Source organism: Tetrahymena thermophila, assembly GCF_000189635.1.
Source record: "Tetrahymena thermophila SB210 genomic scaffold scf_8254475, whole genome shotgun sequence".
Taxonomy (NCBI): Eukaryota; Ciliophora; class Oligohymenophorea; order Hymenostomatida; family Tetrahymenidae; genus Tetrahymena; species Tetrahymena thermophila.
Window position 1 is genome coordinate 22239 of NW_002476250.1, and position 12094 is coordinate 34332.

The window sequence follows — 12094 nt, forward strand, 5'->3', positions numbered from 1 at the left end:
AAGAATTTTAGATAAAAATTATTTTATATTCTTTGTGTAATCAAATTGAATTTAGACCAAAAAAAACTGGAAGCACTATTAGTATTTTCTTGCTATAACTAATTCTAATCATATAGATGTAAAGCTATTGTTTGTTAAATAGAACCAAATAAAATTGTAAAAGTAAATAGATTGAGATCTTTAGCGAAAGAACCTTTTAATTAAAAGAAAATTCTTATTATTCATTAATCATTCGCTTTATTTTACAAATCCAGATTAAATTTAAGATGATCATTTCGTTATTAATTAGAAATTACAAAGAAAAATAGAAGAATAAATGTGTTTTTATTTGTCAAGAAGAAAACAAAATTAATTAGAAATTATGAAGTTAAAATTAATCTTTTAAATATTTTTGTAAATATTAATTTACCTTTATTTGTTTTACCTTTTTGTTTTTTTTATTTATGAATCCATTTTTCTATTATCAATTTATGTTTTATAAAAATTCACATGAAATCTGGCTGAGTGAGTTTTAAGTATTCTTGTGCTTTTAAGCTATTTAAGTCGAATATATTTTATATTACGATTACAGCTTAACATATCAAATAATTATATTTGTGAGGTCCTTTCAAAATAATTTGAATAACCAAGATTTCTGAATACATTTATATGGCTAAATCTAAAAAGAATTCATCAAAAAATTTTTTGATAAAGCTAATTTTTCTAATGTTAAATTTGACTAAATTTATTAATTATGAATTTCCTATAAATTCATTCTTTATAAAATTAATTATGTACTAAAACTAAAATAATCTGATACATTTAAGAATATACCAACTTATATTATTTATAAATTATAATCATAAATTTCATAGCAAAGTTTTTAAAAAAATGTTTATGATAAAAAATTGCTAAAAATATCTTTAATTCTTTCTTCTATTTAATGAAAATTAAAGCATTAATATTTTGAAATCTACATGCTCTCAATAATTAGCCATTTAACTAAAAAAATAAAGCATTAGATAATAAAAAATAAATTATTGATTGAATGAATTATTATATAAAGAAAGTGGATTAAAGTAAGAATAAATAAATATTTAATTTATTTATTTAAATGGAACCAGAATTTGTAATTAATGAATGAATGAATTAACTACTAAAATATATAAATTTTATTATAGCAACTTAATATATACAAAATATTTATTTTTAAAGTAAAGACAAAATAGTTTATAATAAGCATAAAATTTTTATTTGAATTATTTATTTATATATTCATTAATGCATTTCTTTTCATAAGTAACTCGCATACTAGCTTGTTAATATTCAAGTAAATATTTTAAAAAATATTTTATTATTTATTTATTCACTCAATCAATCATAAAATACTTTTTTTAGCTTATTAGAAGTAGTTAAACTCTAGCCTACTCTGTAGGGGCTTTTCGAAGCTGTTTATTTTCTATAACTATTATCCAATATATATGATTAGTTCTAATTTATATTAATATTTGATGAAACCATATTTGCAGAGTTTGAAGAGTTGTAGTAATCTATTTCATCAGAGCCAATTTGTTTCCAAATTTAAGAGTTAAAAGCCAATATTCGCTTCTTACCAAAGTAACAATGGTCAGGAGATTTATCCATAATTATATTTTGCAAGCTAAAAATTACTCCTCCAAGGACAATAGGGTTTTGCCAAAATGTACCTGCTCTAGGCAAAGGTTTTAATAAGATCACATCACATTCTTCGCTATACATTCTGATTAAAAATACGTTCTACAGCTTATTACTATGATTAGATCCTCCTAGCAAAATTATTTCATCTTTATTTACTTAGCAAGATCCACAGAAACTTGGTAACTTCATAGTTATATGATTAGGAATTATATTAAAAGGTATTATTTTCCATTCATTTAACTAAATATCATATCTCTCTATAGTATTGCTTAATGTAAATATGTCAGTATTTCCACCAAATTTAAATAAAAATCTATTAGAGAATTAGCTCAGAGAGCAGCCACTACATTTTTAATTTAAGCTGCTTATTTACTCCCACCTTCCTATTTCTACATCAAATCTAATATTAAATATTTTTTTTAATCAACTTATTTTGATTTAAAAATTTTTAAATTTAACTCTTTAAATTTACAAATATTTTCTTAAAAATTATTTTTATTTACCTTTCGCATTTATCTAAGCAAGTATTATCCTGATTTGTAGAGCCTCCACAAACATAAATATAACCTTCACAAAATGCAATACCATGATTGGATCTAGGATAATACATGGAACTGATAGGTTCAAGTGTAGCTTATCTATAGTTTAACTTATAACATGTATTAAGTACGTAACTTTTTTAATTAACATCTACACCTCCAGTAATATAAGTATCCCCAAATGGTGTCATAACACTTCTATGGTACATAGGAATTTTGAATTAAATATTTAAAATTTATTGTTAAAATTGCTGTGTTTAAGAATCTTTGCTAAGAGTTTCAAGATCTAAATAATGAAATATTTTAGAATTATCTTGGAAGAAATGAAGAAATTTTCTTGAAGTTTAAGGTGAGAAGTAGTCTGCTTATTCTAATAGTATTTATGGATAGCTCATAAGCTAGCTATTTTCTATATTTTGAGATTATGAAATTCGCTCATCTCCATGCTGCGAAACAGATGGTCTTTAGCTTGAGGGATTTGAAGTAGTATAGGGGGTATATTTTTCTTCTGTTATTTTTTTAAATAAATAAATAAAAATTTTTTTAAAAGTAAACTTAATTTACGAGAATTGCTAGAGACAAAATTTCTTTAAGGTTCTTAGTAAATGTTTTATGGATTTTATAAACTTCTTATTATATGGTTGTTCTTACGCATAGAATTGACTGAATTGGAATTATTTATTGATTATTATTATTATTATTACTATGATATTTCTCTATCTGTTTATTATCCAAACGTTGTTACTTCATTAAATGTATACATTTTTTTCTATTATCCTTCATATTGTATGTTGCTTGAAATTGATCTAGAACCTCTAAGTCCAACTTAATCTTAAGCTTTTACGCTATTTCTATTCGGACTTGAATCTCTGCTTAAATTCAAACTTGGCTGATTTGAAGAAATGTATGGCTGTCTAGATTAAATTTATTCTTCTCTTAGATTTCCATTTTACATTTACTATTGCTATTAGCGTTAACTTTTAGGTAAATGCATAAATTAATCTAGACCAATATTACTTGATTTGGATATTTATGAATTGCTAAGAGCTTAATTTATACTTTTTTATAATTACTATGATTAGGGTGGTCTTTAGGAAATTAATGTTTTTGGTTTATTTAAATCATTTAACGATTCTATATTCTAGAGAGATTATCTGTTTATATTTTCATTAGCTTGTGAGACATGGTTTCCAACTTACAAAAATGATTAAGAATTTAACTTTTAGTTAGAAGAAAAATTATTTCTTTGTTAATGACTGACAATAGTTGATAGAACAGTTTAGTTATGCTTTTTTAAAGGCGATTAGTGTTTACTTTAAAAAACATCAGCCTTACTTATCTCCAAAGTTTTATTGATCACTCCATCCATGTTATGAGGTTTTAAAAAGATCAATTTTTATATTTCAATATTCAAAGAGTACATTTTTGATTCATCAAATTCTACTTCAAATAATTCTGATCCGCTTTTTTCAACAACTTCATTGATTTCTTGCTAAATTTTTTCATAATTGTGGTCATACTCACCTGATAATATCTATTTTATTATTTTAAATGAAAAATAAATTAATATTCCATAATAAGCTTATTCAATCAGAATAACAAATTTAATTAATTTATTAATTGATTGATTGATCTATTTCTTACTTAGATTATTGCTTTTATGAAATCTTCAGAGTTTAATAAATCTTCCATCTTTGCTATATCTTAAATTATTGACTGTAATTTTAATTCTAAGTTTTTCTATTTATCAACTGTTGTGCTCTGTTTTGAATAAACTATTTTTTATTGCACATGTTCTTAAATATCTTTAAAGTATTGCTCCACTACAAAAAGGACTTTTTCTTTTGCTATTTAAATTTTCTCTAAAGATTATTTTAATAAATTGTCTCTTGTAGAATCTCCAATTTATCCGAGCACTTGAATTTCTTGGCTGAAGAGATTAGTTTACTCTTTCAGTATTTCAATACACTAATCTCTTTTATTAAATATTGTGTCAATATTAGAAGATGTTCCTTCATTATTGTGAAGCTATGTATGGACTCGAATGCATTCAGCACAAAGTGGCTCTAAGCAACCTTCTGCCGTGCACATGTTAGATATGTCAAATTCCTAATGTGCAGGGCATGGTATTTTATGATTTCTTTTCTTCTGGCCTTGAGATAAAGTTGATTTGCTAGGCGATAGGGCATTCAATTGTTTATGAGTAAGCGGAGATATATCCCTGACTTATGTAAATGGTGTAGATTATATTGATTATGCTGATTGAGAGAGCTATGCTATTTTTGCACTTTAAAAAATAGTTGAATTATTTGCTTAAGTCTAAATTGGTCTCATTTCTGGAGATGGAACTGCAGTATCTCCTATTTTTTAAATACTTTAAACTTAATTCATCTTCATTTTCAAATTTTAATAATCTATGAATTATTAAAAACAAATTTAAGTTTCTTTCTTTACTATTTGTTAACTTTAAAATTTTGATTATTAATTTCTTTCGAAAATCTGTTGCTATGATTGATTGATTTATTAACTCTATAATCTTAATCATTTCAGCATAAATAAACTCTGAGTTAAAAATTTTAACGTATATATTGATTCCTAATTTAATGGTTGCAATATCTTGGTATGATTTTACAATATCTAAATATCTATCTATCTAGATATCAATTTATCTAAAATAATTCATTTATTTTTAATGAATTTTGAGAAAATAATTTTAATAAAAAAATAGCAAAATAAAAATATTATATAAATAAAATCCATTAATATAATTTTAGAAAATGATGAAATAAAATTGCTAATAACTAATATATAACACAAATATAATTTGAGGGAGAATTTATATAATTGCGATAATAACTTTAACTAATTTCAGAAATTCTTTTTTTCCATTACTCTCATCTCCATCATATACAAGGTAACACAACTTGTAATGCATAAACCGACTAAAAATTAGAAAACTCCAGTAATGCTTGAGAAAGATTTTTGCAAGAACAAGATTAGTGTTTAGTAGCCAGTACCGAAACCGATGAGATTGGTAAAGATTAAAAAGATAATATAGGAACCTCCACAGAAAGCACAAATATACTTCCAATAGAAAGTTCTGGTATATTTGTAGAATCTTGGCTTCTTAACCAATTGCTTTACTCCTATTTCTGGGATTAAACAGAGGCAGATTCCCCAAGCCCAGAGGATTAAATTGATATTCAAATCATGCCATATAGCAACATATGTGAATACAATCCAGATGTTCCAGTGCTTTGTTTTTGAACCACCGCAAGGTAAATAAATATATCTATTATTTAAATAAAATCCAACTTAATAAGTGCTTGCTTTTTATTAAATAATTTTTACCTAATTAACCATTAGTTGAATCCTCTGTGCCATGATCTCCAAAATCCTTCAAAACAATAATTATTATTCACGCATCTATTCATATTTTCAGGAACTTCAATGTCATCCCAGAGAGCCCAGCATCTTGAGTATTTCCATAAACAGTTAAACTTTTACCAAATAAACATCAAGGTGTTGAATCCTAAATAATAAAACAAACAAAAGGATTTTAATTTAATTAAAAAAGTAAATGTTTATTTTTTTGTATTACCACACATAAATAGCTCCATAGAGTCCATTTTTCTCCAAATTTTTTCGTTTTCACTTCTTGTGGCCAAAGCAAATCCAAAGTTAATATGAATCCAGATTTCGAAAACAACATAGATAAAAATGGTTCTTAAGGTGTATTTTAGCTTATCTTTGAATGTGTGAGTCTACTGAGGACTCTTAATTTAGCTATAGAAAGCATTGAAAGTGATTGGTGGACCTTAAATCAAAACTGGTAAATAAAGCATGTAACTATAAAGTGTAAGCAAATTATATTCATCAATTTCATGGAATTGTTCTTATCTTTCCTTAAGGCAAATTATCTTATTTTAGCATTAGGTGCATTCAGCAAAATGCTTGTCTTTCTTCAATGACCTAAATTGTAACTTAGCCCAATGCTTTATTTTTTTAAAAAACATATGGTCAAATTTATTTCAATTTTAATTACAGTTTAATTTTTTTAAGGGAAACTTTAACGAGTCATTTTTTGTAAACTTAAAAAAATTTATTAAAGCCTTTGATTAAAGGATTAATTTATAATTTAGTAACTTTAAAAATCAAAATTTCAAAAGAATGATCAATCTAAGTTATTAGTTCTTCTTTTTTAATAAGAAATACCAAATTTAATTCATATTCTTTTGTTTGCAATCTTGAAGTTTTAAATAAATTTTATAAAAATTACCATATCCATGCAAAAAGAAATGACTCTCAACATGGTCATATTATACATAATATGCCAAGATACTACTTGATCTTTTCTTGAATCTTCTAATCCTTGCAATAAATCAGTATGGAAAAAGTGAACAAGATTGAATCCATGGTACTTGTCATTTAAGAAGATTAAAGCTATGTTGAAACCCCATAAAAGAGCAGGGAATATCTTTTGTCCTGAAAACAACTTACCTAATGTAAAGTTTATAAAGGTAAAGAAGAGCCAGAATAGGAAGCCACCTCTAAACATGTAAATAAACATAGAAGCACCCATAGTTATGTTGAAAACCATAAGGGCAGTCTTCGATTTTTAGGTAGTACAGAACATTTTAACGCCCTTTGATAAGATAAGAAAAACGATTGTTGCTGAAAGCAAAATATGGAAATTCTCTATAAAGGATCTCCATTATGCATCAGACTTATCTTGGTAATAACCTAAAGGGCCCATTTCTACTCCTAAAATAGGGGTTTGTAGATTTTACTCTACAGTCTTTAAGCCGAACTTAATCAGCCAAAAAGACCATGCTGATGCACCAATAAGGACCATGAGTTTTTCAATTTTGTTTGTCTAAAAATACTTAATGTCATCATCTATTGCCTACTTTGCTGCATCTTGTTTAGCTTTTTGATCAGCCTTGTTGTCAATCAAAGCAGCTGATTCAATAGGATCGTTTCTTTGTGAACCTTTTACTATCATATTTATAATTTAATTATCAAAAATATGTAATTTAATTAAATATAATTTTTTGATAAATCCTTCACTTATTATATCAGCACAATTGAATTAATTTGACTAGCTAGTTTGCTGTTTAGACAAAATAATCAAGAAATTATACATTAAGATAAGATATAACTAATATATCGCATAAGCTAAATAATTGTATAGAACAATCGTGTGATCAAAACATCAATATATACATAAATTTTAAATAAAGAATATAGCTTCATTATTACATTCACTGAAAAGATTACTCCTTTTATTTACAGTTTTAACCTAATTTATCTCAACTAAATTATAATATTGTCTTCCCTAAGTGTTTTTTTTTGCATAGCTAAACTATGCTTTAATGTAATAATGAAGCCCATCTAAGAAGCCGTTTGAGCATTTATTGATGTTGCAGTTTGTAGTTGAGAGAATATTGATTAATTGTAATATTAAGAAAATAAATTTTTTTTATTCCCCCGTCATCAATAACAAAATATACAAATAAGTATTAATTAATTGTGATGTAAAAATTAAATTAGTACGATATAATTTTTATCTCTTGAAGTGAACACTAAATTTTTTAATAATTAATTATGTTTACTATTTGTTTCGAACATGTTAATTATATTACTAACTAATATTTTTGTAATTTCAAGATCTGAAATACTTTAAAAAGTGTAATCAAGTTAAATAAATTTTTAGTATTTAATAAATTAAATAATTAATTTTTTATTTTATATAAAAATACTTTCTAAACATGTTTTATTTTAAATAATAAATAATTCAATTTTTTTATAATTTTTTGCGCTCATTCAAACGAGCTAAGGCTTATTTTTTTTTCTCTTCTATTTCTTATATTCTATCTTACTTCTCTTTTTATATTTCTTCATCTGTTTTTTTCTTCTAAATTATTTCTTATTTATTTTGATTCTAATCTAATCCCGCTAATCTTTTAGCATTTACATTCTTTATCATGGGTATATACGGCGAAACCCAAAAGGGATCTATCTATGAAACGTATCTCATAACTCCTCTAACTTGATTCGTACCACCCAGTTCTGTAAAAATTACATGAGGAGGATAATTTTAAGTTATTGAATAAACTGATTGAGGGTCTATATCAACAACATTTCCTTCTGGATATATAAGCAAATAACTATCAGTGCTATTTTAAACTTTTCTAGCACTATTATAATAAAAGCCGCTAGCTAAGGCTAACCTAAAGATATCAGATTGAGTCAAGACAGGATTTTATTATTTTTAATTTTTTTGATCAAATTTTTCATTATATTTATCTTCCTTTTTTTAAGAGTTACTTTTGCTTTTAGAATCTGAATCTTTTTTTTCTCTATTTTCTTTATAATATAAATACATAGAATCTTCTTTATAGAATTTTTTTAAAACATCTTTATCAATATTCTTTATTAAGTCATTTATTTATATTTTGATATTCTCTCCTTATTTCAAGGCTCTTATGTTAAAGAAGTTTGATTTAGCATACCCATCTGAGCACTTATTTCTCTTCCATGAATAGTAAATATTTAATAGACTAAAGTGATCTCCGTCTGGATCAGCAAATCTTTTTAAACATTCTTCAAACCTTTCATAATCTTATGCTCTAACTCTTGATGGTTTACTCCAAATTTGCTCAGATGAGAGCAAAGCAACTAAAGTTATCATTTCATCTTCGCAACGGAGCATATAGCTAGTAAGAAGAGACTTAGCATAGGATGGCTCTAAAGGAAATTTATTCATTTCTTTACCCAAATCTGTAATTCTTCCATCTTGTTCTATAGCCTGTAGAAAATAAAGTTATTTCAATGCTTGAAGCAACTGCTCTCTATCAGGGTGTTCCATATAATCAAAATTAATTACATCATGTATTCCCATACTCTAATAAATTAAATAAAAATAATTATTAAACTTATCCAACCAATAAATAAAATATTTTAAAAATATTTATTTATTTACCTTTAATGTTAAGACAACACTATTCAATGAAACTCTTTTTATTTCTGGCACTGTATGTGGTTTCATGTCTTCATCATAAAATTTTTTACTGTAAAGTCTAAAACAAAGACCTTCTTATGTTCTACCAGCTCTACCAGTTCTTTACACTGCTTGAACTTATGAAATAGGAACTACTATCAAAGCATCCATACCTGTCCTTGGGTTATAGCACTTTTATTTTACATATCCACAATCTATTACAAATCCTATGTTATCAATAGTAAGAGATGTTTCTGCTATGTTTGTTGAAAACACTACTTTTCTGCAATTTTCAGGAGTTTTCATAAATATTTATTGCTAGTCTTCTGAACCTAATGATCCATAAAGTGAAAATATCATCATGCCTGCTAACTCAACTCCATTCTCTAAATCTTTTTATAACCTCTCTATACATTAATTCTTTGCTATTTCACATTCTTCTGATCCAGTTAAGAAAACTAATATATCGCCAGGACCTTCATTTAAATGAATTTTCATTATAATGTTTATACTTTCCTCAATCCTCAAATTCATTAAAATAGGCTTGTATCTAACTTCCACATTATAAAGCTTTCCTTTCATAGAAAGTACAGGGCAATTATCAAAAAACTTTGAAAATTAATCAGTGTTTAGAGTGGCAGATGTGACAATTAACTTTAAGGAACCTTATCTTTTTTTTACAGCCTATTTGATTAAAGCAAAAAGAACATCAGTATACAGACTTCTTTCGTGAGCCTCATCCAATATAACAACATTATATTTACTGAGAGTATCATCTTGCAGACATTCTCTGACAAGGATACCATCAGTCATATATTTTAAATGAGTCTTTGAAGAAGTTTTATCATCAAATCTAATAGTATATCCTACATCATCTCCTAAGCTTACATTTCTCTCATAACATATTCTTTTAGCCATCGATATAGCTGCAACTCTTCTAGGCTATGTAATTACTACACTCACTTTGTTATCTTCATGCAAATGGTTAAGCTTAGACTTTTTATTGTTTTACAAATCATATTTTTTCTAATTTTCTTTAAGCACATCTAAAATCTCCTATGAATCTAAAATATATTGAGGTAGCTGAGTAGATTTACCAGAACCAGTATCACCAGTAATAACACAAAATAAATTATTCTTTACTATTTCAATAATCTTTTGTTTATGTTCAGTAATTGGTAAACTATTCCTAAAATCTTCTATACTTTAGGAAGGGTCCATTTTATCAATACCAATAATAAATACAATAATTACCAATTAATTTGTTTATTAATTATATTAACTCTTTGTCTAGATATTATAGTTTCTTCTAATGCATATCATAGCAATAACACAATGAAATTTTAAAATAATATTTTTTCAAATTAAAATAATTTAACAAAAAAATTATTTTGAATTATTTATTTATTTATTTAATTCATTTTAGAAATTTTTATATTTAATTTTGGTAACATTTGAGTTTAAAGTTTATTAATAATTTATAATTCGAGTATATTATTTATAAGAGTTCCAAACATGTTTCATTAAAATAAAATATTTATTAATATAATTTAGAAAATTGGTAAATTATTACGAAAATACCTAACACATATAAATTTTATTTCTTATAAAAATGTTTATTATAATATTTAAATTAATTAATTGAGATATAATTTTTATTGTATTGAATTTTTAACTCAGCAGCATTATGCTGATTTTTATTATTATTTTTAAATAGTAGCACCACCAGGCTTAAGATGAGATTTTTATTTTTATGTTTCAAATTAAATTTATTTGTTTTATTTTATATATTACTAAATGAGGTCTTGACTCAATTAAATAAAGCATTGATCTACATTTTATTTTGATTTAGCAGAAGTTTCAATATATTACATATCTAGTTCCTAAGCGAGATTACATGCTTCTTCATAAGTCACTGCTCTTTATTCTTCCAGATCAGCTTTATTACCTACTAAAATTAATTTAACTTCATTTTTGGCATTTTGTTTACACTTATCAAACCACTTATAAACATCTTGGAATGTTTGACGATCTGTTAAATCAAATACAATTAAACATGCATGTATTCCCTTGTAATAAGCCTTAATTATAGCATCAAATCTTTCTTAACCAGCTGTATCCCAAATATTAAGCTTTACTATTTTGTTGTCTACAGTAAATGAACGAATTTTAAAGTCAACGCCAATAGTAGGAATGAGTACTACATTAAATACATCGTCTGTAAATCTCATCATCAAAGAACTTTTACCGACTGATGAGCTTCCAGTAATAGCAATTTTAAATGCATAATCGTAATCTTGTTAAAGAGACATTTTTTTGATTTTTTTTTTTAGTATAAAATTTATTTATGGGTTTGAGTTTATGATAATTTATCTTGGCCTTAATGTCGATATAAAATACCATTCTATTTGTTAAAATCTGATTGATTTTTTATTTGAAAATGTGAGAATTTACAAAAATATAGATTATAGATTTAATCAGATTATTAACTCCAATATATTTCTTTATTAAAATTTTGAAAATTTATCTGACAGAAAGTGAAATAATAAGCCAAAGTCCAAAATTTTAATTACCTCGTCTATCAGCCTATCTAGTTTAATTTAATAAATTATAAGATCCTTCAAATTTTTATACATTTTATGAAGAAATATTAACACAAATACCATTTAATGGTTTTCTATTTTATATTTTGTTGAATAAACTTAATGTAATAGAAAACTAATGGTTAAATTTTAATATAGAACGCTAATATATTTTTTAGTAATTAAAGTAGAAATAATCAACTTATTGAAAAGGATAAAATGAAAGTTACAAATATATAAAAGTAGATTATAAATTTAAACAATTTAATAGTAAAAAAGATCAACAAATAATATCCATCTAATGCTAACTAGAT

At 25.0% G+C, this 12094-nt stretch overlaps 4 protein-coding genes across 4 annotated transcripts; all 4 read right to left on the reverse strand. All coding sequences in view use genetic code 6, as the record gives it.

The window, feature by feature from the left end:
- Window positions 1-1353: 1353 nt before the first annotated feature.
- Window positions 1354-4670, reverse strand: TTHERM_00419710 (kelch motif protein; the record flags this gene model as incomplete). Its single annotated transcript, XM_001033231.2, has 4 exons — window positions 3840-4670; window positions 2760-3729; window positions 2160-2703; window positions 1354-2056 (listed from the first exon to the last, which is right to left on the reverse strand). Exons 1-4 carry the CDS (start codon window positions 4590-4592, stop codon window positions 1354-1356), a joined length of 2970 nt encoding a protein of 989 aa, XP_001033231.1. The 5' UTR covers window positions 4593-4670.
- A 393-nt stretch (window positions 4671-5063) lies between these two features.
- Window positions 5064-7200, reverse strand: TTHERM_00419720 (membrane bound O-acyltransferase, MBOAT protein; the record flags this gene model as incomplete). Its single annotated transcript, XM_001033232.3, has 4 exons — window positions 5064-5487; window positions 5547-5727; window positions 5797-6190; window positions 6475-7200. 4 exons carry the CDS (start codon window positions 7198-7200, stop codon window positions 5064-5066), a joined length of 1725 nt encoding a protein of 574 aa, XP_001033232.2.
- A 792-nt stretch (window positions 7201-7992) lies between these two features.
- TTHERM_00419730 (DEAH-box nuclear pre-mRNA splicing factor) lies at window positions 7993-10788 on the reverse strand (the record flags this gene model as incomplete). Its single annotated transcript, XM_001033233.2, has 3 exons — window positions 7993-9102; window positions 9181-10482; window positions 10780-10788. The coding sequence occupies 3 exons, from the start codon at window positions 10786-10788 to the stop codon at window positions 7993-7995; spliced, it is 2421 nt and encodes an 806-aa protein (XP_001033233.2).
- An 86-nt stretch (window positions 10789-10874) lies between these two features.
- TTHERM_00419740 (small guanosine triphosphatase family Ras family protein) lies at window positions 10875-11510 on the reverse strand (the record flags this gene model as incomplete). Its single annotated transcript, XM_001033234.3, has 1 exon — window positions 10875-11510. The coding sequence occupies one exon, from the start codon at window positions 11508-11510 to the stop codon at window positions 10875-10877; it is 636 nt and encodes a 211-aa protein (XP_001033234.3).
- Between the last annotated feature and the right edge of the window lie 584 nt (window positions 11511-12094).